The sequence below is a fragment of the Eucalyptus grandis genome, chromosome 6 (assembly GCF_016545825.1).
Source record: "Eucalyptus grandis isolate ANBG69807.140 chromosome 6, ASM1654582v1, whole genome shotgun sequence".
Classification (NCBI taxonomy): Eukaryota; Viridiplantae; Streptophyta; class Magnoliopsida; order Myrtales; family Myrtaceae; genus Eucalyptus; species Eucalyptus grandis.
The window spans coordinates 2,109,720-2,136,192 of record NC_052617.1 but is presented as its reverse complement, the minus strand read 5'-3'; the positions used below and the strand labels follow the sequence as shown (position 1 = coordinate 2,136,192).

Genomic DNA, 26,473 nt, shown 5'->3' with positions numbered 1-26,473 from the left:
CTATTAGAAAGAAAATACGCCTCGGGTGGCCTAGCCACATCACACAAAAGACTTACCTCGTCTTAATTCCTTCCTGCAGATTAACACAAATTATATCACACAATCTCAGGTAGTAATAATAATTCAAACAATTGGAACGCCATCACTTTCATATAAATCACAGTCGCACTGAGCACGCATTCCAATTATTATTTACTGCCACACAAGGGCATAGCCTACTTGCAGTTCTGTTATCTTCTAACATTAATGTCAGGCATCGCCTCCCCCCCTTGGAGCGCGGCTTCATCACTACGTCGACGGCATTCCCGAAGGAGCATCGTCTCCCCCCTTGGAGCGCGGCTTCGTCACTACGTCGACGGCATTCCCGAAGGAGCATCGTCTTCCCCCTTGGAGCACGGCTTCGTCACTACGTCGACGGCATTCCCGAAGGAGCATGGGTCCAGTTGGCCTAGCCTCTACTACGACCCGAGCCACATCACTCTCTTGACGGCATTTCTAGCGAAAGAATAAGGGTCCAATTGGCCTAGCCACTATTTAATATAAGTCTTTCCACTAGCACACGACAATTCAATAATCAATTGCACAAATCATCACTCAATTTGTAATATCTAATTATCAAATTCATAATCCGAATACACAACAAATGGATCGGCCACGAAATTCTAAGCAAATAAGGTCGAAATAATTTTTCAGTTTTTTTTAATAAATAATAATATTTTAATAATTACGTAATATAATATATTATTAAAAATTCCAGAATTTCGAAACATTTAAGTAAATAAAAAATAAAACCCTATTATGTCACGTCAAGGCTTATATTAAAACAAACATACTTAACTTTAAATTAAACACACCTTAACTTAATTAAACATCCTAATCTAATCATCAACCAAATAAACTAATCTAACCACCTAAACTTACTTAACTTAGACTAAGCACACTTAGGGCATCATTAACCGTCTAATCAAGATTTAGTGAGCTAAACTCACCGGATTAGCGAGCCGAGCAAACCAAAACGACGGGGATGCCGAGGGGAACAACCTTTCTCAAGGCGGGCCGAGCATCCGGGCTCGGGAAGGCGGCCAAAACGGGCCAAAATTGGGCTGAGAAACCCATTTTTCCAGCTGCTGTTTGGGGCCGAGAAGGAGCGATTCTAGCGTCGGTTGGGTAGAGGAACGGGGCGACAGTTCGGCGGTGGCTCGGACGGGCGAGGCGGTGGCCAGGCGAGGCCTCACGGTGGCCGGAGGTGGTTGAATCGCGGCTTGTGCTGGCCTGCGAAGCTGCTGGAGACGAGGGTGAGCAGGGACGACGGCGGCGAGAGGCGGAGACGTGCGAGCGGCGCGGGGCAGACGCGCGGCGGCGGCGACGGCCGAACGGCGTGCGAGCAGGAGCGGACGGCCATGGCTGTAGCTTCTTCTTCTCTGCATTTTTCTGGTCTTCACACCATGGAGATGGAGGAGAGAGGCGACGGGAGAGAGGGAGGGAGGAGAGAGAAGGAGAGAGAGAGAGATGGGACTATTCCTTTTTTTTTTTTTTTTTCTTTTTCTTTCATCCAACCAAGGTGGCCCACAATGACCTAGGATGACAACACAATCCACTCACCCAATCCTCCACAACCTCTTCCAATGGTTGCAATTTCCTTCTCCGCCGAGGCATGAAACTTTGTACATTAATTTCTTCAATTCTATTCGATTCTCTTCCAATTGAATCAAATTGAAGTCCATAGAATTAATCCAATGTCACCACACTTCAATTCACATCTTCACTTGACCATAGAACCATCTTAGATCTCAAAAGCACAACCAAAAGTGGGCCTACCAATTTTCCGAACCAAATTAACCATACCTTGATTATTTTACCGAAAAACTTGGCTTGCATGAAAAATCTTCCAAAGATGAGTCAATACTCCTAAAATGATTTGTGACACACCTAGACTTCCAATTTCTGAATTCGATCTCAATTCCACGGTTAATTTCACTTTGGCACGATACTAGCGCGGCCTAACCTACCGGGTAGCCTTTAGAAATTTTCATGCATTTGACCTGTGGTGGATCATCTCAAGCCACAATGTACATCTTTGAAACATTGGCGACTTTCGGTTGTCGGGGTAATCTCAAGGTTTGAAATACGAACACATGGTACCCAATCGACAGAAAAGTCGGTCCAGTGCCGATCGACAAGAATTGTGCGATCTGGTGGAATCACCCACACCTGATCACATGCCTCTGTCGAGTCGACCTATCTCCGATCTCTAATCGATTTTTAATTGTGCCGCAATGACCCTTGTAGATTAGCTCGATCGAAAGATCGCTTCCTGGTCAAATTCTCGAGTCTGATGCATTAGAATTTCTTAACGGCTTCACCTGATAGACTAGTTTTCACATGAGTGGCCGACTCAAGGAAATGAACTATATGCGTGCCAACGAAATGCCCGTCTCAATTTATTGAAGATAGAATTGGAAAATCGGGATGTCACACATTGAGCTTGCCGATGGCCTCTTCATCGTAGGGGTGTAAACGGTCCGAACCGAACCGTTAGAGAAAATTTCCAAACCGAACCGTTCGGTTCGGTTCGGTTTTTCGGTTTTCAAATTTTGGGTTTCGGTTTCGGTTTTTTTTTTTTTTTTTTTTTTTTCAGGACAGCTTACCTTCTACATAAGCTCCTTGAAGCATTGATTGACGTTCTCTCTAGTTTTTTGAGATAATCCATGGTTTCCAGCCAATTAAAGCTTACCTCCTTTCTGCTGCAAATCATAATCAAAGCTCCATCCAGGTGAAGGCCCATTACCACTACTTTTCCATGCTTCTTCAAAACCAGCAAGTTCATCTGATACATTCCTCCCATTAGTCGTACTTGCATCCATCACATAAATATCCACACAAAAGGATAAATCAGATCCAAGCAAAGTACCAAAGGATGATTGTGCAAGGTTTGCACTGCGTCCACCTTGCCATCTGAGCCAAGCTTCCTTGTCACCGAATGACCCTACAAGATAGTCAATAATGGCCAAGAATGAGAGAAAATTCATTGTTAGCCTCCTAAGGAACAATTTCCTTACTCCGCTCTAAACAGCTCAGAAATCACTACAGACAATGACAATCATGTCACAAACTATATAATCAAACGCTTTTCATATAGGCGCTATTACCACCAGTAACAACCACCACCATCTATGCCTTATCCCACTAAGTGTGAGGTTGGCACTGCTATAATCACAGATAGTAAGAATGTTTCGCTATATGATACTGCCTCCGTCTACCTCTAGAGCTTCTGTTACCAAAGGAATAACAAGTACCCAGACGAGCCTATATACAGGAGCCTTTGAAGTATATATGAGCCCTTACAGGAGAAACACATAAGAATGATCCACTACAAATTCCCTAATATTTGCATTGCCACTCCTCAAACAAGTATAGTTGATCCCCTAATATTTGCATTGCCAAGCTGCTTTGAGGGGCAAAAAAAAAAACCAGTTTATGCAGTCTGATGATTCAAGAATTAGAAGGAACTGCCCAAAAGCTGTAAAAATCCACCGCCATCATTAGAACTTCCATCTAAAGCCTGAATTTGCTCATGATGTTCTGTCCATCAAATGTACAAGAGCCTCTCGTCATCAAACAAAAGTTTCCCTAAACTCTTTAATCTGTAGGGGACTTTGGCATATAAGCCGCAATAAAGTGGACAGAGCAAGCAAGAGATCGACACCGGATGAAACCACAAGCATAGCCAGCATACTCAAATCCCATAATTCCAAAATCAACTCCCTGCCCAGGGGACAAAAAGCAATTTTTACAAAACGAAAGTAGAGCCCAGTTCATCTGATTAGTCCAGCTGAATGTCAAGCTGAACTCCACCCACAAAATTCATCAATCTGACGACCCTCTGACACACCCGATGCGCAAGAATTGCACGCAAGAATCACCATCAACCAAGATTCGAGAGAAAAGCAGTCACCTTTACGAGAGAAAGAGAGAGAGGGTGGGGTTGCGCTGCGGTTTCCCAAGGTAGCAGAAGACGAGGAGGAGGAGATTTTTGTTTGGTCTTAGCCAAACAGCGTGTAAAGTGATGAAGGAGAGACTTTGGCCGCCCCCCAGTCCAAAGCAGAGCGCGCGCCGTCGCAGAAGGAAGAGGGGCTCTGTCCCTCAATCGGTTGCCGTCGCCGTCGCAGTCCCTGCCGCCGTCACCGTTGCACCTCCAAGCCGACCAAGAGGAGACACGAGACGAGAGGAAAGGGCCAGAGTCGAGACTGAGTAAAACCTACAGTCGGGACTGACGGGACGGGAAAGAATAAACCGAACCGATAAAAGATGGTTCGGTTCGGTTCGGTTAACCGATAAAAACCGAACTGATAAAAGATATTTCGGTTTTTAATGAGAACCGAACCGAAAATCGAACCGAACCGAAAAAACCGATTTTTTCGGTTCGGTTCGGTTCGGTTTTCGGTTCGGTTCTTGACACCCCTACTTCATCGGGCTCTCCATGAACCATGTTGTTGGCGACGGCTCCTCCTTCTGGCACTTCTTCAACTCGTGGTCTGAGATCTTCCAAGCGCAAGAGAAAGGCACCGCTGATGTCGTCCAGCTGTCGCGTCCCCTGAACCTGACCCGGTGGTTCCCAGAGAACCACCCTGGTTCTGTCAGCCTGCCTAACATGAACGACCCATCATCGTTCTTCGCCCACCCCGACGCCCCTGAGCTCAAGGAGCGATTAACTTTCACTTCTCCACTGATGCCATCGCGGGGCTCAAGGGAGAGGCAAACCGACAATGCGGCACCACCAATATCTCATCCTTCCAGTCCTTGACTGCCCATGTATGGCGGTGCATCACGCGTGCGAGCCGCCTCCCGCCTGACCAGATCTCAAGCTGCTATATGACCGTGAACAACCGGGGCAGGCTGGAGCCCCCAGTCCCACCGGAATACTATGGGAACATGGTCACGCCATTGAGGACGGCAGCGACGGTGGGGGAGCTGCTGGATAGAGGCCCTGGGTGGGCGGCACGGCAACTGCATGCAACAGTGGCCGAGCACAACGACGTGAAGCTGCGGAAGTGGAACGGGGAGTGGATAAAGAGCCCACATATGTACCACGTGGGCAGAATGTTCGATCCGTGCAACATCATGATGTGGGGCTCACCGCGGTTCAACATGTACGGCAACGAGTTCGGACTGGGGAAGGCCGTGGCTCTGCAGGGCGGGCACGGGAACAAGTTCGACGGCAAGGTCTCGGGCTATCCGGGCCGCGACGGAGGCGGGAGCATCGACCTCGAGATCTGCCTGTCACCGGAGAAGATGGCAGTTCTCGAAGACGACGCTGAGTTCATGACCGCCGTGACGGTTTCGTAGGTCGGAGGGCCATCGCGGTAGCTATGGGCAAGTCGAGTCAACGCCCTTACGCAAGGAGGAATAGACGTCGTTGTTGGATATGGAATTTTAATAAAATTGACTTTACTTCTCGACGTAAGCATGCGCCAGTAGCATGGAATGCGGACCAATTCTCTCTTTTTATGCCATTCCTATTTGTTAACAAAATAAAACGTATTATGCTAATTAAGCCGATTTAGACGGTGAAGGAGCGTACTCATATCATCGTTTTGTGATTTAGACGGTGACACAAGATGTCCCGAGGGAAAATTGATGAACTACTAAGCAAGCGCGAATGGTTCTTTTCGTGAAATGACGCATATGCTCGGCACGGCCCTCTAAAATCGAAACCTAATTGGCAAACGCATCGACAATTAGCTCTAATTGAGAATGATTGGAGCCTTTCGCTAAAAGGAAATAAATAAAATAAATAAAAAAAGAGAGTAAGTAAATAAAAACGAAGTTATCGGGAGAGTTGAAATACCATACTTTTTGGAATTATAAAGATGTAATTATGTTATCTCTCTAACTAAATTAGGCATTTGCTAGCTGGTTTATTTCATCGATGTTGCTACAACTTGTGTATACTTCTCATCATAGTGAACCTATGGTTTTGTAATGCTATAGTAAACTCATACACTGTTTAAAATTTAGATCTTACAATAATCATGGATTGATTGATGAAGGTTAATTTCAATCGTGCATTTGTGGTTTCTTTGGCAGTAAATTATAAGGGATTTTTATCATCTCCCTTTGTATATTTCGTGTTCATTTACACTGATGTGTGATTCATGCCATACAATAAGACATGATAGGTTCTAAAAATAGTCAGTTCTATTGATGTGATTCACAAATGGTGATATAGTAAAATTATTGGATTTCAGATCGTACCATATATGGTTTTTATCTTGACTAGATTCACACCCTATAAAATTGTTAATAAAAGTCAAATCTTGTTATACACTGACAATCAACATTGTAAAAATTCAATTTCTCTTGGACGTGTGCCTCCCTTGATGGGATTGCCACGGCCAACGACGTTTGAGCAATCCCTCCCCCCCAAAAAAAACTTTTCAATTGATTGCGATATTGAAACTTTCATAGTTTTTACACGAACTATTCTATCCTATTTACAGGGGCGAACGATAAAAAAAAAAAAAGAGGATTTTACAAAGATATTATGGGCGCGTTTGGTAACGTTTCGTTAAAAATTCCATGGAACGTAAATAGAAAAAAGTGTTTCTGTTTCGGGGGAACAATTTTTGACCAGAAAGATGCGTTTGGTAAACTTGTTCCGGTAATAAAAATGAATAGAAACACATTTGGTAAATTTATATCATTTTTTTTTTTTTTTTTTTTTTTAATTTTTAAATTTTTTTTTTTTTCCTTTTTCCTTTCTTTTTATTTTTTCTTCTTTCGGCCGGTCGCCGGCCTCCGCGATCGGCCAATGGGGCGGCAGCCTCGCCCAGCCACAGCGAGGCTCATCGGCCCCCGAGGCCGAGCCTCGCCGTGGTTGGGCGAGGCTCGGCCTCGCCGGCCGCTGGGCGAGCTTGGCCTCGCCCAGATTTGGCGAGGCCGAGCATCGCCGACCCTCGACAGCGTCGCCGGCCCTCGACGGCCGGTCGCCGGCCATGGCCGAGGCCAGCGACCGGCCAAAGAAAAAAAGAAGAAGAAAAGAAGAAGAAAAGAGAAGAGAGAGAAGAAGTGTTTCTTCAAAAGTGTTTATGGAACAAGAAACAATTTTTTTTTGTTTCTCATTTCTGTTCTTTTTGTGTTCCGAGAACAAAAAATCAGATTTTGAACAAAAACGCAAACAAACGCGTTTCTGTTCTTTTTTTGTTCCCGAAACAAAAAAACAAAATTTCTGTCTTAAACAGAAAAAAAGAAACGAAAACATGCAGCCCCTATGTGATTTCTTGGCTCTAATTTGTCGTTTTGTCTCTACTTTTGTCATTTCTTGTTTCCTCTAAACAAATTGAGTCAAAACCGTGTTTTTAGTATTTGAAAAATTAGGTGAGTTAAGATAAACATTACGAGAACTCATCAGACTCGATTAATCTTATGTCATTAAATCCAAATTTCAAAGACTCGGTCATAACTCAAGTTGTCATTTGGTTGTTTGGATAAGTTGTAAAATAAGATTGGATGAGAAATTACATATACTTAGGGTGAGTTTTGTTCAGCTTTTCCAATAGACATTTGACCTTTAAAGTCTCATGGGAAAAAAAGCAGAGGTGTTCGGTAATTTTCTTTTGGACCACCTAAGGTAAATACTAGTGTGGGCAAAGCTGAAAACCCAAGGCAGGCTACCTTAAATTTTCATCATTTTTGAAAAACTGAATTTGAGGTTAATGAATTATTTTCTTTCAAAATTGCCCCTACTTATATTTCATTATTTCAGTCTTGCCTTCGCGCCGTCCATCTCCAACCTGCAGATCTAGAGCTGGGAGTTGGACGGATGCCGGTGAGGGGTCGCACAACATCGGCGTTGCATCGCCTGGGTCATGTGGCCTCGGCTACCCATAGCCTCGCTTGCGTGATGCCAGAGTGGATATCTGGCTCGCTTGAGATCGTACGGCATCAGGCGTTGCTTTGCTTGGCTTGTGCGACCTCGGCAGCACTTGCCTAGGTTTGCATGGGTGTCGAAAAGCTAAATCTAGGAAGCCCGATGGTCAGAAGGCCAGATATGCGAAGCTCGAAGTCGCGCGACCTCAGTGTTGATTCACTTGCCTGGGGTTTGCTCGACCTCACGGCCCTCGCCTAGGGGCTCCGAGCTTCACTGAGCTCTGTAAAAACAATCGACCTTCGCAGATGTGCGAGTGTTGGGCTTCGCCGAGCTGTGTCTAGCTTTGTTGTGGTTAGTCGACGCTTGTCTCGCTGAGTTATTTCGCCGGTCGCTGAGCTTTGCTTGCCTAAGCTCTGTTGCATGCGGGTTGCCTGGCCGGCGGTCTATGGTCACCGGTCAACGCTTACCTACCCTCTCTGCCTGTGGTCATCGAGTTGACTTCCTCTCTTTTTTTGTTTTTTTTTTCTATTATTTTTTCCTTTTCCTATTTGAACTTCAAAGTTGTTTTATAAAGTATTCATCAAAATCAAAAGTCCAAACGCTACCTGCTTTCCAGAAATACACCTTCATTGAAAATCACTGAGAAAATGGCTACATCTCCCAAAGTCAAACCAAGATGCGCCTGAGAGGTGACGCCTTATGCAATGATTGCTAGTTATTAAATAGGATTGGATTAAATACCCAAATGAGAGAAAAACAATTCAGATTGAGAATCGTTGACTAATCACTATTGCTGTAGATAGACTTTGTACAAGAGAGAAAGCACCAATCATGACCCAAATGATCAAATAATAATTGATATGTGGTCACGAGAAGCTAGGCTAACACTTACGTGAAACATTGGCTTCAATGGGTGGGCATCAGTGAGTTTGCGAGAAACCTCTCTCACGCTACGGCCTATCAGCTGGAATTTACTAATAAGAACCGATCAGAGGTTACAATATATGACCTATAAGCACTTAAGCTTGTGTGTATAACTCCCTACACACTCTTAACCTCTAAATAATTAAACAATAATGCTCATGCAGACGAAAGTATAAGATCACAAAACACTCTTCAGACTTTGGAATTAAAAACTTCAATTCTCTTGAATACAAATTCTCTTCCTTCAGCTTCGAAACCTCCTCTTATACTCCTCCTAATCAAAGTTGACTGTTAAACATATCTCCAAGAGGACTTATCTAGCCAGTATACCCATTCACTTGGATCTAGTTGAGAAAATCCGATTGCTTCAGCATCGCTGAGATTGATGCTTCTCATAATATCTACCACCCATCCAGCAGTTTGAGTTTCCATAAATCGAGTATATTTTGCCTCAAATACATTGTTACAAGAAAGTTGAATCTCCAATAAATATTAGGAAGACTTTCCTTTTGAAACTCCTTATAAATATGGTAGGAATTCAATCCATCGTTACTAGCCGTTGCACGAGGATATTATTTCCTTCCTAACCATTTGACAGAACACATAAGGAAGGAAATATTCAAGTCACGATTCTAGTTTTAATTGATAACATATGATCCCATCAAACTTTCTACCTGAAAAATACTTGTTATAAGAATCAAAGTCTTTATTCCGGATAAGTTTTGTCAATCGTCAAAATCAATTTGGGAAATTTCCTTAACAATTTCCATCTTTTTTATGATAACAAAACTTTCCGAGCAGAACTTAACAAAAGATTTTGAAAATATTTAATAATCAAATAGCTCTATTGAAAGCAAGATTTTAGATAAGGCGCAATGTGAATTCTATAAGAATGTTTGCTGATATAGTAAACATAATTACAAACTTCTTATAGAATATCGAGCTAATTAAAGTGAATAAGATTTGCAAAGAAACTTTGATTAAAGAAGTTCAAGATAAGAATAAATTTAAGAAAACTTCATATTTTTATATAGCTTCTCCTGAGCAAGATCACAAAAGATCTTTGTTAGGGAAATCACTTATGATGTTTTGAAGATGACAAAATAAATCAAAGACTATTAACATGTTTAATGGTTGAGTAATAGATTATGCAGATAATAGGACGTGTAAAGGATATACTTGAAAGAACCAAAATATAGACTATATGCTGAAGTTGAACTTATTCAGACTATGTTCAGACTTTAAGGCTAAATATGTTCAGAAACAGAATATGTTCAGACTTACGTCCATATTGTAAAGTCTATTTCAAACGGAAGACACTCATACTCTACTTCAGATAGAACACTCTCAGACTTTACATATAAAACAAGATACAAGTCTAGAACGTGACAAGGTCCATAACGAGACACAAGTTCAAAATATAGTAGATTCAGAACGAAGCATGTTCAGAATGTGACAATTTGACAGAACGTAACATAAGCCCAAAATGTATAATGGCTAGTGATCTAGTTTGGATTCTACATCAAGATAGATTTGATTGACTCAATCTAATTGATTGACAATTGGATCTTGAAGACAAGAACTTTCTAAATGAAGAAACTTTACTTATGGAAACGAAGATTCTATTTGTATGAGCGATCATAATCAATTTGAGATTCTGCTTTTGTTACTCAACGGCTACTAAATCTTCTTGATATAGATTTGTCCAATGGGTAGATTGGAGGACGATCCTTTAGATACTATCCAACGGCTAATTTGGAAGTGGAGGAGTATTTAAGGAGATCAAGGACCGATGAGTAAGTAAGAGACGGAACGTAGAATTTATAATTCCAAAGTCCAAGCGAACTTCAATCATACACTTGTCTTTCATGAGCTTAAACGTTTGTGATCATGAGAGAAATATCAAAAGAGTGACTTAGCGAGATTGTGCGATCTATCACTAAGTGTTTGCACTCAAAGTTGTAATCTTTTATTGATCATATAATGGAATCTAGCCAGAAGGCTGTTAGCATGGGAGAGTAAACGTAGGCTTGATATAAACCGAACTACTATAAATTTCGTATGCAACATTCTCTTCTCTTAACTCTTCTTCAAGTCTATTGCATACTTACAGGTTATTTCAGAAGTCCGTTTCATCGCATAACATATTCTGAACATCTACCAGAAATCTGGTGGCTCGTTTATCATACTCTAATCCTTATTCAGACTTTGCTTGCAATTTATTTTATTCCGCATTTATTTGTTAAGATTTCTTTTTAATACCTATTCACCTCTTCTTAGGTGTTCATACTAGCATCATCAATCTTCATCTAGTGTTTTGCTTTTTTTTTTTTTTTTTTTGCATTTTCTCCTCCTTTTTGTCGCATCACAAAAGAAACAATAATTGTCATGCCCCGATCCTCGAGTGCGCCAACATCCCGCTATGGTCATGCAAATGCGACATTCCCTGTAGTGTCGCCTGACCACATTCATTTATTATTGCGCAAGCGGAACGTATTATAAAACCTCTGACAAAAACTCACGGGATAGGAAAGCAGGAAACCAACTCTTTCATAAGCAAACATGCTTTTAAAGGTAACTACACTAGGGTTTACATATATACCAAAAAGGGGCAGCCTACAAAAGGGATCAGTCCTATGACCACTAGTCGGACTCGCTCTTCGATCCCACTTTTGATTGATTAGCCTCCAGGGGTTCCACCATCTACGGTCCTAAAATTTTGGCCCACAACGGGGTGAGATATTGTCTCAACAAGTTCAATCCCCTAAACCCCTATTAGAAAGAAAATACGCCCAAAGGTGGCCTAGCCACACCACACAGAGGATTTACCTTGCCTCAGTTCCTTCCTACAAGTTAGCACAATTCAAATCACTCAATCATAGATAGTAATAGGAACTTAAACCACTGGAATGCCAACAATATCATTTCGAACAACCACAGGAGTCCGGATTATAAGACCAAATCGTTATGATACGTCCTAAACCATGGCACACGATTCCGTCCCATAATCCGACCTGTCAATAACACTCAACATGCATTCCAATTGTTATTCACTGCCACACAAGGGCATAGCCTACTCGCAGTTCGGCTATCTACTGGCATATAGCCAAGCATTGTCTCACCATCTTGGAGCACGGCTTCGTCAGTACCTCGACGGCATTCCCGAAGGAGCATGGGCCCAGAATCAACTGCGACCCGCAACCACTACGTGGGCATCCCATATAAGGGCAAGTCCGGCTCAACAGCCCAAGAAAAATTTCTCTTAATTATCACACAACAAAATCATACTCGACCCCAAGACACTTTGCGTTTCACTCAATGCTTCCACTTAAAATAGTGATCGCGGCCATTTTTCTTCATATTAAAAACATCTAAGAAAGTAGTTGTGTGAATGGGTACACAATCGGATTCGAACCAGAAAAACTAACACCATTCTTTTTCAAACCCCACTGCTTGATATAATACTTAAAATCCATTTTCGGTGTCAAGCTTGACACTCGGGATTTTATGAAGAAATTATATACTTCTCACAATCACCACTCAGTTTCACAATTCAGTAATCAATTACACAAATCATCACTCAATTTGCAATATCCACTCATCAAATTAATAATCTGAATATACAGCAGCGATCATCGCGAAATTATGAGAATTTAGGGTTTCGAAATAATTTTCGGAATTTATTAAATAATTAAATTTATTTCGAAAATTAATTAAATAATAATATCCATAATTTTCACAATCCACACTCAATTTATAATATCCAACCATCAATTTCAAAATCCGAATACACAACAGCGATCAACGCAAAATTCTGAGAAAATAAGGTCCCGAAATAATTTTCAGAATTTAATAAATAATTAAATTTATTCCGAAAATTAATTAAATAATAATATTTTAATAATTTTCGCAATATAATATATTATTAAATAATTCAATAATTTCGAAACATTTATTTAAATAAAAAATAAATTCCTTTAAGTCACATCAATGCTTATATTAATAATAACCTACTTAGCCCTAAATTATACACACTTTAAGTTAATTAAATACCTCAATCTAATCTATACTTAAATAAATGAAACTAACCACCTAAGCTTAATTAACTTAAGCTAAGCACACCTAAAGCATAATTAACCCTCTAATAGAGATTTAGTGAACTAAACTCACCGGATTAGTGAGCCGAGCGGACCAAAAGGACGGGGACGCCGAGGGGAACAACTTTCCTCAAAGCAGGCCAAGCATTTGGGGTCAGGAAGCCGGCCAAAATGGGCCAAAACCGGGCTGCAATACCCACTCGGCGAGCTGCTAGTTGAGGCCGAGAAGGGGCTGATCTGGTACTAGTTCGGGCAGAGGAACGACGGAGAGGGGCGGCAACTGCTCGAGCGGAGGCTGGCGGCGACTCCCTGGCCCGACGGTGGTGGCGAATGGTGAGCAAGCGGTTGGCGAGGAGCAACAACGGCGCTGGAGTTCGGGTGGAGGCGATGCGACGACTGACTGGCGAGTGGAGCCTCGCGTGCGGACGAGCGGCACGGCGACGTGCAGCAGCGTCGAGCGGGTGAAGGTCGGACGAAGGGTTGCTAGTTCAACCGGCCAATTCTCCTCTCTCTCTCTCCTCCAAGTTCAAATGAAAAAGATGATGTTGATAGCCCACCTTTTTGGGGTTAGATCTCAACCCTCCACTTGTCAACTTCTTCTTCATTTGCCCCAACTACCATGACCTAAGATGACATCACATTCCACTCAGCCAATCCTCCACAACCTTTTCCAATGGGTTCAATTTCATTTTCCGCCGGGACATAAAATTATTGTACAACAACTTCTTCAATTCCACTCGATTCTCTTCCAATTGAATCAAATTGAAGTCCATAAAATTAATCCAATGTCACCACACTTCAATTCACATCTTCACTTGTCAATAGAACCAACTTTAGTCCCAAAAGCATGACTAAAAGCGGGCCTACTAATTTCTCGAGCCAAATTAGCCATTCTCTGATTTAATTTGCTGAAAAACTCTGATTGCATGAGAAATCTCCGCCACCACAGACATCCATTTTCGCCACTATCCCAACAGAACCTTACAGAAGAGAACCAGACATGGCAAATTTGCGAAATCCTACCAGGCTGGAGAAGAGAAGGGATTTAGAAAGCCATGGAGATTTTCACAAAGCACACACTTTACTTGAGGACTCGCTCAAACATTACACCCTCCTTGCCTTATATAGGCAATAAGAGGTCACAAGGACACTCATAGGGACCTAGCTCACGGGTCCGGAACAAACAGGCACCGAAAGGGAATTATTCGAACACATATGAACAAAGACGGTGCGTGAGTACTTTCCCTAGCCTAGTGCTACAAGAAAAGTGAACAGTGATTTGCTACAAAGTGAAAAATGTACGGACTCAACGGTCTCGTCCGTCTCGGGCATTGTAGGCAAACCGAATCATCCGAGTTTTCTTCTAGGAGATGTGCCTCGTATTTTTGTTCAAGGGCTTCAAGGTCTTCTGGTGAGAGGATCGATTCAGCCTTCGTGATGAGGATGCTTGTTCATGAGCCAAATGTGATGCTTCTTCTTCAGCCCGGTTTGTATCTTCATCTTGCTGAAGGTTAACAATCCTTGGTTGAGGCCAGTTGGATGGTTCTGCATAAAAGGATGTGTCCATGCTTTGGAATTGTTCGTAGGGGTCTTGGGACAGAGGTCCTCCAAAGCGTGCATAGGGGTCTTGGGTGGATTGGACAATGTCGTCTTCGTTTGTCATTTCAGGCTCTTGGGATGATGATGCTTGTCTCGTATTGTCCCGGTGCTTCCTAGCCTCGGTGCTAGGTCATAATGATCCCATGTAGTGGGTGCATTATTCCAAACGTCTTCGGGAATGGTTTTGTTTTCCGGCATAGGATTCTCTGGAGTTCTCGATATTCCGTTCACAAATTCGAACAGATCTAGGATAAGATTTATGAATCCGGGATTCTCGGCTGTTCGATTAGGTTTGTAAGTCGTAGTTCCTATTTCCGAGGTGCATCAAGAATACTACCATTATTTTTAAAAATTCCAAGGGCGTCGGAAAAATAGGATGGTATGGACTTCGAGGATCTCGGTGTCATGGATCTCAGTTCTTTTTTCCAAGTCTTGTTTCCAACATGTAGGATGATAGAACCAATTTAGAAATTCTAAAAGATTTCTATCACATTCTTTTTCAATGTTTCTTCCGAGCAAGAATATCCTTGTGAGGTTCGCAATGAATCTTCCGGGTTGGGATTTCAAAGGCTATTAGGTACTTATTGGTTAAGTACCATAATAACGTTTGAGCTGTTAGGGGAAAATCATCTTCTTTCCAGATAAGAGGATGAATGAATGGATAATTCATGTTTAACCCAAAAGGATAGAGAATCGAACCTCCATTGAACCTGAATAGGTCTGTATGGCTTTGCCACATGAGGTTCTCCAAATTTTCAGTGAGGCTGTCGTTCTGGATTTGTTGAATAATCTCTTGGGGATATTTCCAGCTTTGCAAATCCCTGATGTTCTCAATTTTGTATTTTACTCCATGGTTGAGCATATGGAACGCTGGCCTTTTGATATACATGTTGATCTCGGCTGGTGCCTTTGGTCTTGATAAGAAATCAGCAAGCACATTCTTCTTTCCAGGAATATGCTTAGTTTCGAAGGAATATTTTGAAAACCATTCAGCCCATCGAAGCAATTGGGAGTTTGGAATCTGTTTTTGTTTAAACTTGGTCATCTGAGGGAAAGATGCCATGTCTAATTCTACCAGAAAATGGTGGCCAATGAGGTGGAACTCGAATTTTTTGATTCCATTTTTGATTGCTAAGATTTCTTTGAAAGTAGAATGGTAATGCATTTCAGCTTGGGAAAACTTTCCACTTTTATGGGCACGAGAGGAGTCTCTTACCATCGAGTTCTTCAAAGAGGACAACTGCCGGTATTCATCACTGGCGTCAGTTTGAAGAATTCTTTTGCCTGTTGATGGTATTTGTAATGGTGGGAGATTTTGCATAATCTCCTTAAGTTCTGCTACTGCTTTGGTCTGAGTTTTTCCCCAAGGTGGGGAATTCTTCTTTAGCATGGATTGCAAAGGGATCAGAAGTTTCGCAATATTTGGGACAAAGACCCTAAGATAATTGATTATCCCAAGAAATTGCTGAACTTGCTTTGTTGTGAAATTGTCCTGAGGAAACTTCAATAGTTCTTGAGCTATATGCGACCCTGGGTAGTATGTACCTTTGCTAAGGTGCATACCAAGAAATTCAATTTCTGTCTGGGCAATATTCATCTTCCTTTGGGAAAGCATAATACCATGCTTTTTTATAATTTCTGCAAACTGCTCAAGGAGTTGACAATGTGACTGCTCATCAGGACTGTAGAGCAGGATATCATCGATGTATACGGCCGCGCTTGCTAGAATTGGTTGGAAAATGCGACACATGGCCTTTTGGAAAAGGGATGGTGCTACTTTTAGGCCAAAAGGAAGAACTTTCCATTGGAAATGCTGGTTCGGGATACGAGAATCTGTTTTGGATCTGTCTTCGGGATGGATGCCCAAGCGCCAAAATCCGGCTTTGAGGTCGAATTTGGAATAGATGTGGGCCTTGGTTAAACCATCTGAAAGAGAGTCTCTAGATGGTAAAGGGAATTTATCATCTTGGAGGAAAAGATTGAGAGGTTGGTAATTGATTACCGGTCTCATTTTCCTCTGTTTTGCTCGGCACGTTTATTGACATAAAAGGCTTCACAAGCCCATTGTGAGTCGGAAACTTCAATAAGGCCTTGTTGCAAGAGTTCCGAGCATTCCTTTGAGCTAGAACTAAATGTTCCGGCTTCATTCCCATATGGCTTGCCTTGGTCGGGTTTATGTCTTCATTCTTCAAAAAAAGGAAGACGAACAAAGAACTCGGGTTTTGCCATAAAGGATGAGGGCACTTTTGAGCAAATTCTGCATGGGATTCGAGCAAGATTCCAATAACTTCTGCATAATCGGATCTAGTAGACTCATTTGGATAGAAAAGAGTCTCTCGGATATTGACAAATTCAGAGAATTGATCTTTATGCCTAAGACCTTTTCCGGGAATAATCTGAGTTTGGGAGATTTGAGTCATAATGTCCCACCCAATTATTAGGTCTTTATTGGGAAGGTTAGATCCAAAAACTTTTGCGGTTATGGAGCACTGCGGGAAGAACGGATAGTTACGAGAGTAGTCCCGACATTTGTGGAGAAAGTGTCTCCGATGCGGGGTGAAGTATCGGACGTAGGGAGTCCAAAATTCTTCGAGGCAGAATTTTGGTGTCAAGAATTGAACAACTTGCTCTGTGTCAATGAGAGCAATGACAGGTGATAGGTTTGGCAAACTTTGAGGTGAGGATTTTGACTGGGAAGTGTGGACAATGAGTTTGGCTTGAAAATATGTCAAAGTTTGGTTCGAGGATGATGGTGATATATGAAAAATATCTTCGGACTCGAGTCCGACTCGGTTTCCGGAAGTTTGGTAAGAGGGAATGGCACAAAGAGTTTGTTCGGATGGTTCTTCATCGCGAGAGAATAAGGATTCAATATCATCATTCTCAAGAGAAATACCTATTTCGTTTTCAATATGATGGATAAGATGATTCGACCTTTTCTCGCTTGAGGACAACTTTTGGCAAAATGTCCTTTACGGTTGCAAATGTAGCAACGATTCGATTTTTTGTGGCTTGTGCGATCCTTTCTTTTGCGTAGGTATCGCCATTTCTTCTTCTTTCGGAAGTGCTTGGAGCCGTGTTTGGATTTCTTTATCCAAAACTTCTTGTAGTGTTTCTTTTGCGGGAGGACTTGCCACATGTTCCATCACAGTCTTTTTTGGAGCATTTGATCTTCAACTCTTGTCGGGGAGCGAGGCTTCTTTTAGATGTTTGTCATCGTGATGTATGTTTGCACCATTACGCGCTTTAAGCATAATTCTTCTAGACATATGTGGATCTCTTGCTGTATTTCTCCCAAGGGAACATTCGTATCTGCCTTTGTTTTCCCGAGAATGATCTTTCAACCATGGGATAGTTCTTTTGGGATGGAAGTAAGGAAAACATGCTTCAGATTTGGTTCTGCTCCTACGATAAAAGGTTTGAAGCATTACCTTAAAATGCTTATCAAGATGTTTCCTCCGGAGGGAGCAGCATCGCCTTCCCGAAAAATTCTCTCTTTTTTATCTCTATGAGATCCCCGGGTTTTCCCACGAAGACATGATATAACGAGTGATAGCATGGCTGAAAGTGGGTGACATCGAAATGAAAGTTTGGTCTTGTTCGAAAGGGATTGCCACCGGTGCTTCGGGCTTCCTGTGAATCTTGTAACAAAGTTGTACAATACGTCATTCATATCATGGTTGGTGATAGCACGGGTGTTCATCCAAGCATGGAATTCTTCAAGCCTTAATGGCCACTTTTGATAAGGTATATCATCAATGGTGAAGAATTGCTTTGATGCTGTGGATACCTGATGAGAGGGCTTGCTTGTCTGACCTATTTCTGGGTCAGAATAATCTGATTCCATATCATCGTCTGGGGAGTCAGCCATGAATATTGATGAGGTAATTGGTGCAATAGGGAGTGTATCAAGCGAAGAGGAGGAAAATGATATCGAAGATTCTGTTTCATTATCCCGAGGATCTGAGGGGCTTGTTCTATTGAAAGAAAAGTCTGTTTTTTCAAAGGATCGGGTTGTTGGATACGTAGTCGGGTTTCGGGTGCCTAAATCCTTTAGAAAAGATTCTAATGGATTTGAGAGCATCATCTGCTCTGGCCTTTCTCTAATAATGATGGAACTTGATCCTGTAGGTGGTGTTTTTTCCTTCCCCTTTTCTTTCGTATGGTTTTGAGACGATTTCGCAAATTTGCCATGTCCGGTTCTCTTCGTAAGGTTACGTTGGGATAGTGGCGAAAATGGATGTACGTGGTGGCGGAGGTAAATATCCGGTTTTGACGGGAGGTGCTAGAGGATCAAATGGTCTGAATTTACCTTCTTCAAGAAGCTGGATTTGGTTCTTGAGCTTTTCTATTTCGGCTTTGGATTTTCAAGATAATGGTACCCCCGGATGTTGTCCCGATTCCAAGGCATGAAGCCTCTTTTGGAATTCGTAGAGTATCTTTTTGGTACTTTCATCATATCTTCGGAGATCTTGTTGCACATTTCCAATTTTGGAGTCAATTGCTTTGAAGGCATTGCGTGCAAGCGAGAGTCTCGGTGCCAGTTGAGGACAGACTTCGGCGACGGGGTTTTTTTCGTCTTCCATGTTCGTCCACATCGGTGGGAGTAGAGATTTTGGGAATATGTCGATATCTTCCCGAGAATCAATAAACTCTTCGGAGATGGGAAAGAGAGTTTAGAACCTTCTTTGACTAGAGGCGGAAAGTCGGCATCGGAACATGGCAATAGAAGAAGTAGGTGGTGCTTCTTACGGAACTTCGAGGGGTAAGAATGCTTCTTAGCCCACTTAAGGATTGGTTTGTAGAATGGAGACAAGGTTTGCTTTTTCTGTGGTGGAGGTGGTGGTGTTTTGGTGGGTCTTGTAAGACTTGGGATGTAATCTTGGACTCGGTGATGGCGGTGGTGCATAGGAAACCATGAATTGGTATTTGTCGCTTTCACCAAGAGTATCGATGGATGAATCTCCATCTAAGTATCGTTGGTATAACTTATCCTTTGGCCTTTTCTTCGAGGCGGAGGTTTTCAAATGGGTTTACCTCGTCGGGAGAACTTATACGGGAGGAACATTGGCAAAAATGATCCCAAAAACAAGTGACCATAATTGTCTTTATAATAATGAACAGGATGTCCATTACCATCAAAGTGCTGAACATGCTTTTTTGGATCGGCTCGGAAATGGATGGAGGAACACATGGTTCAATCATGAACGGGGTTTGGAAAATAGAAGGACTTTCTTCCTTCTCTTTGCCAAATTTGATGGAAACAGTTCCATCTTTTTTTTCTTACGAACTCGAGTCCGTAGATTGAACGGGTTTGTTGTGTTGATGTAGCTTTTCATAGTTGGTAATCCATGTCTCGGAAGAAGCTTGGCTAACTTTTCCTTTGGAATCTGTCGGGAACATGGATGCAGGATGCCCGATCATTTTGCATGGAGATGAACAAGGCATCTTCATTACCATTGTTGAAGTTAAGATCAAGCGCATGGTTTTGCACTCGGTAAACCATCCGGTAATGTAATGTTGCAGCTACTGAAGTCGGCGGTTTGAGGGGCTCCGGTGAGTTGAAGTTGGACTTTCATAGCCATGGTTCCGTTTGTAACATTATCCATTCCATGCGCTTGGAGGTGAATCCAGAGCTGAGAAGATCTCCTCTCATCATGTCTGAACTGCAGATTCACGAAGCATCATTTACTCTAGCACCTTTAGCTTCATCTTCAACACCTCGAGAATTCCGTGTTTCTAATGCTTCAAAGATAGACTATCTCTACGAAGTCTCTCGAGCGATGAAACCAAAATCTCGAAACCCATCTTCCCTCATGAACCCTTATTCGCTTTTGCAAAGCCAACCACTTCATTTTCGCCGATCCGCTCCATCCGCCGGCTAATTCACCAAAGTCCAAAGCAAGTAAAGGAGTACGTCCCAGTCCTCCAAGTTCGACCAAACATCCTATTCCCGCCACCGAAAAGGAATACTTTGTTACTCTTCAAATCCCTCCAATTCCCCGGACAATGGGCTCAACAGGATACACTCATGTCCATTATGGAGCTGTTCGTCGGCTCTCACATTCCATGGTCGAAAAGGTTTACCGGTTGTAGCAAGAATAGCATTACTTGACACTGGTTTTTACAATACCAGCATGCTTGCATTGGTACTGTTCAAACTACTTTGAATGCGGGGACCGTCTTTGTTACCTTATATCCCAACTTCAACATAGCCCTTTCAGATCCTCAGTTGCTTTCTTTTATGAAAGTCCAACTTCAACTCACTGGAGCCCCTCAAACTGCTGACTCTGTAGCTGCAACATTACATTACCAGATGGTTTACCGAGTGCAAAACCATGCGCTTGATCTTAACTTCAACAATGGTAATGAAGATGCCTTGTTCATCTCCATGCAAAATGATCAGGCATCCTGCATCCATGTTCCCAGACAGATTCCAAAGGAAAAGTTAGCCAAGCTTCTTCCAGAGACATGGATTACCAACTATGAAAAGCTACATCAACACAACAAACCCGTTCAATCTACGGACTCAGAGTTCGTAAGAAAAAAAGATGGAACTGTTTCCATCAAATTTGGCAAAGAGAAGGAAGAAAGTCCTTCTATTTTCCAAACCCTGTTCATGATTGAACCATGTGTTCCTCCATCCATTTCCGAGCCAGATCCAAAAAAGCATGTTCAGCACTTTGATGGTAATGGACATCCTGTTCATTATTATAAAGACAATTATGGTCACTGTTTTTGGGATCATTTTTGCCAATGTTCCTCCTGTATAAGTTCTCCTGACGAGGTAAACCCATTTGAAAAACCTCCGCCTCAGAAGAAAAGGCCAAAGGATAAGTTATACCAACGATACTTAGATGGAGATTCATCCATCGATACTCTTGGTGAAAGCGACAAATACCAATTCATGGTTTCCTATGCACCACCGCCATCACCAGAGTCCAGTACTACATCCCAAGTCTTACAAGACCCACCAAAAACACCACCACCTCCACCACGAAAAAGCAAACCTTGTCTCCATTCTACAAACCAATCCTTAAGTGGGCTAAGAAGCATTCTTACCCCCTCGAAGTTCCAGAAGAAGCACCACCTACTTCTTCTATTGCCATGTTCCAGGATGCTGACTTTCCGCCTCTAGTCAAAGAAGGTTCTAAACTCTCTTTCCCATCTCCAGAAGAGTTTATTGATTCTCAGGGAAGATATCGACATATTCCCAAAATCTCTACTCCCACTGATGTGGACGAACATGGAAGACGTAAAAAACCCCCCGCCGAAGCTGTCCTCAATCGGCAATCGAGACTCGCTGTACGTAACAATGCCTTCAAAGCAATTGACTCCAAAATTGGAAATGTGCAACAAGATCTCCGAAGATATGATGAAAGTACCAAAAAGATACTCTACCGAATTCCAAAAGAGGCTTCATGCCTTGGAATCGGGACAACATCCTGGGGTACCATTATCTTGAAAATCCAAAGCCAGAAATAGAAAAGCTCAAGAACCAAATCCAGCTTCTTGAAGAAGGTAAATTCAGACCATTTGATCCTCTAGCACCTCCTGTCAAAACCAGATATTTACCTCCGCCACACGACATCCATTTTCGCCACTATCCCAATGTAACCTTACGAAGAGAACCGGACATGGCAAATTTGCGAAATCGTCTCAAAACCATACGAAAGAAAAGGGAAGGAAAAACACCACCTACGGGATCAAGTTCCATCATTATTAGAGAAAGGCCAGAGCAGATGATGCTCTCAAATCCATTAGAATCTTTTCTAAAGGATTTAGGCACCCGTAAAAACCCGACTCGTTATCCAACAACCCGATCCTTTGAAAAAACAGACTTTTCTTTCAATAGAACAAGCCCTCAGATCCTCGGATAATGAAACAGAATCTTCGCATCCTTTTCCTCCTCTTCGCCTGATACACTCCCTATTGCACCAATTACCTCATCAATATTCATGGTGACTCCCAGACGATGATATGGAATCGATTATTCTGACCCGGAAATAGGTCGACAAGCAAGCCCTCTCATCGGTATCCACAAAGATCAAAGCAATTCTTCACCATTGATGATATACCTTATCAAAAGTGGCCATTAAGGCTTGAAGAATTCCATGCTTGGATGAACACCCGTGCTATCACCAACCATGATATGAATGACGTATTGTACAACTTTGTTACAAGATTCACAGAAGCCCGAAGCACCGGTGGCAATCCCTTTCTTTAACAAGACCAGCTTCATTTCCTGATGTCACCCACTTTCAGCCATGCTATCACTCTGTTATATCATGTCTTCGTGGGAAAACCCGGGGATCTCATAGAGATAAAAAAGAGAGAATTTTTCGAAAGGCGATGCTGCTCCCTCCAGAGGAAACATCTTGATAAGCATTTTAAGGTAATGCTTCAAACCTTTTATCAGGTAGGAGCAGAACCAAATCAAGCATGTTTTCCTTACTTCCATCCCAAAAGAACTATCCCGGATGGTTGAAAGATCATTCTCGGGAAAACAAAGGCAGATACTGTAATGTTCCCTTGGGAGAAATACAGCAAGAGATCCACATATGTCTAGAAGAATTATGCTTAAAGCGCGTAATGGTGCAAACATACATCACGAGATGACAAACATCTAAAAGAAGCCTGCTCCCGACAAGAGTTGAAGATCAAATGCTCCAAAAAGACTGTGATGGAACATGTGGCAAGTCCTCCCGCAAAAAGAAACACTACAAGAAGTTTTGGATAAAGAAATCCAAACACGGCTCCAAGCACTTCCGAAAGAAGAAGAAATGGCGATACCTACGCAAAAGAAAGGATCGCACAAGCCACAAAAAATCGAATCGTTGCTACATTTGCAACGTAAAGGACATTTTGCCAAAAGTTGTCCTCAAGCGAGAAAAGGTCGAATCATCTTATCCATCATATTGAAAACGAAATAGGTATTTCTCTTGAGAATGATGATATTGAATCCTTATTCTCTCGCGATGAAGAACCATCCGAACAAACTCTTTGTGCCATTCCCTCTTACCAAACTTCCGGTGAAATCGAGTCGGACTCGAGTCCAAGATATTTTTCATATATCACCATCATCCTCGTAACCAAACTTTGACATATTTTCAAGCCAAACTCATTGTCCACACTTCCCACCAAAATCCTCACCTCAAAGTTTGCCAAACCTATCACTTGTCATTGCTCTCATTGACACAGAGCAAGTTGTTCAATTCTTGACACCAAAATTCTGCTCGAAGAATTTTGGACTCCTACGTCCGATACTTCAATTCTGCATCGGGAGACACTTTCTCCACAAATGTCGGACTACTCCCGTAACTATCCAGTTCTTCCCTTGCAGTGCTCCATAACGCAAAAGTTTTTGGATCTAACCTTCCCAATAAAGACCTAATAATTGGGTGGGACATTATGACTCAAATCTCCCAGCTTCGTATTATTCCCCGGAAAAGGTCTTAGGCATAAAGATCAATTCTCGAATTTGTCAATATCCAGAGACTCTTTTCTATCCAAATGAGTCTACTAGATCCGATTATGCAGAAGTTATTGGAATCTTGCTCGAGTAATCCCATGCAGAATTTGCTCAAAAGTGCCCTCATCCTTTATGGCAAAACCGAGTTCTTTGTTCGTCTTCCTTTTAAGAAGAATGAAGACATAAACCCGACCAAGGCAAGCCATATGGGAATGAAGCCGGAACATTTAGTTCTAGCTCAAAGGGAATGCTCGGAACTCTTGCAACAAGGCCTTATTGAAGTTTCCGACTCACAATGGGCTTGTGAAGCCTTTTATGTCAATAAACGTGCCGAGCAAAACAGAGGGAAAATGAGACTGGTAATCAATTACCAACCTCTCAATCTTTTCCTCCAAGATGATAAATTCCCTTTACCATCTAGAGACTCTCTCTTCAGTGGTTTAACCAAGGCCCACATCTATTCCAAATTCGACCTCAAAGCCGGATTTTGGCAGTTGGGCATCCATCCTGAAGACAGATCCAAAACAGGATTCTGTATCCCGAACCAGCATTTCCAATGGAAAGTTCTTCCTTTTGGCCTAAAAGTAGCACCATCCCTTTTCCAAAAGGCCATGTGTCGCATTTTCCAACCAATTCTAGCAAGCGCGCCGTATACATCGATGATATCCTCGCTCTACGATCCCGATGAGCGGTCACATTGTCAACTCCTTGAGCAGTTTTGCAGAAATTATAAAAAGCATGGTATTATGCTTTCCCAAAGGAAGATGAATATTGCCCACAGACAAATTGAATTTCTTGGTATGCACCTTAGCAAAGGTACATACTACCCGTGGTCGCATATAGCTCAAGAACTATTGAAGTTTCCTCGGGACAATTTCACAACAAAGCAAGTTCAGCAATTTCTTGGGATAATCAATTATCTTAGGGTCTTTGTCCCAAATATTGCGAAACTTCGATCCCTTTGCAATCCATGCTAAAGAAGAATTCCCCACCTTGGGGAAAAACTCGCACAAAGCAAGCGATAACTTAAGGAGATTATGCAAAATCTCCCACCATTACAAATACCATCACAGCAAAAGAATTCTTCAAACCGACGCCGGTGATGAATCTTGGGCAGCTGTCCTCTTTGAAGAACTCGATGGTAAGAGACTCCTCGTGCCCATAAAAGTGGAAAGTTTTCCCAAGCTGAAATGCATTACCATTCTACTTTCAAAGAAATCTTAGCAAGCCAAAAATGGAATCAAAAATTCGAGTTCCACCTCATTGGCCACCATTTTCTGGTAGAATTAGACATGGCATCTTTCCCTCGATGACCAAGTTTAAACAAAAACAGATTCCAAACTCCCAACCGCTTCGATGGGCTGAATGGTTTTCAAAATATTCCTTCGAAACTAAGCATATTCCCTGGAAAGAAGAATGTGCTTGCTGATTTCTTATCAAGACCAAAGGCACCAGCCGAGATCAACATGTATATCAAAAGGCCAGCGTTCCATATGCTCAACCATGGAGTAAAATACAAAATTGAGAACATCAGGGATTTGCAAAGCTGGAAATATCCCCAAGAGATTATTCAACAGATCCAGAACGACAGCCTCACTGAAAATTTGGAGAACCTCATGTGGCAAAGCCATACAGACCTATTCAGTTCAATGGAGGTTCGATTCTCTATCCTTTGGGTTAAACATGAATTATCCATTCATTCATCCTCTTATCGGAAAGAAGATGATTTTCCTGAACAGCTCAAAACGTTATTATGGTACTTAACCAATAAGTACCTAATAGCCTTTGAAATCCCAACCGGAAGATTCATTGCGAACCTCACAAGGATATTCTTGCTCGGAAGAAACATTGAAAAAGAATGTGATAGAAATCTTTTAGAATTTCTAAATTGGTTCTATCATCCTACATGTTGGAAACAAGACTTGGAAAAAGAACCGAGATCCATGACACGAGATCCTCGAAGTCCATACCATCCTATTTTTTCGACGCCCTTGGAATTTTGCAGAAATAATGGTAGTATTCTTGATGCACCTCGGAAATAGGAACTACGACTTACAAACCTAATCGAACAAATGAGAATCCCGGATTCATAAATCTTATCCTAGATCTGTTCGAATTTGTGAACGGGAATATCGAGAACTCCGAGAGAATCCTATGCCAGAAAACAAAACCATTCCCGAAGACGTTTGGAATAATGCACCCACTACATGGGATCATTATGACCTAGCACCGCAGGCTAGGGAAGCACCGGGACAATACAGACAAGCATCATCATCCCAAGAGCCTGAGATGACAAACGAAGACGACATTGTCCAATCCACCCAAGACCCCTATGCACGCTTTGGAGGACCTCTGTCCCAAGACCCCTACGAACAATTCCAAAGCATGGACACATCCTTTTATGCAGAACCATCCAACTGGCCTCAACCAAGGATTGTTAACCTTCAGCAAGATGAAGATACAAACTGGCTGAAGAAGAAGAAGCATCACATTTGGCTCATGAACAAGCAT

General features: G+C 42.2%; 1 protein-coding gene and 1 long non-coding RNA gene across 2 annotated transcripts; one reads left to right on the top strand and one right to left on the bottom strand.

The window, feature by feature from the left end:
- Positions 1–2,734: 2,734 nt before the first annotated feature.
- On the bottom strand, positions 2,735–4,292 carry LOC120295005. The gene is made up of 3 exons (XR_005552372.1): positions 3,956–4,292; positions 2,912–2,986; positions 2,735–2,827 (listed from the first exon to the last, which is right to left on the bottom strand). It is a non-coding gene; the product is annotated as an uncharacterized LOC120295005 (long non-coding RNA).
- Positions 4,293–4,872: 580 nt separating this feature from the next.
- On the top strand, positions 4,873–5,346 carry LOC104451142 (BAHD acyltransferase DCR-like). Its single transcript, XM_039315866.1, has one exon. The coding sequence runs from the start codon at positions 4,873–4,875 to the stop codon at positions 5,344–5,346; it is 474 nt and encodes a 157-aa protein (XP_039171800.1).
- Positions 5,347–26,473: the final 21,127 nt, after the last annotated feature.

Coding starts and splice junctions, on each gene's coding strand:
- LOC104451142 (XM_039315866.1), top strand. CDS start 4,873: ATGACCGTGAACAACCGGGGCAGGCTGGAGCCCCCAGTCCCACCGGAA.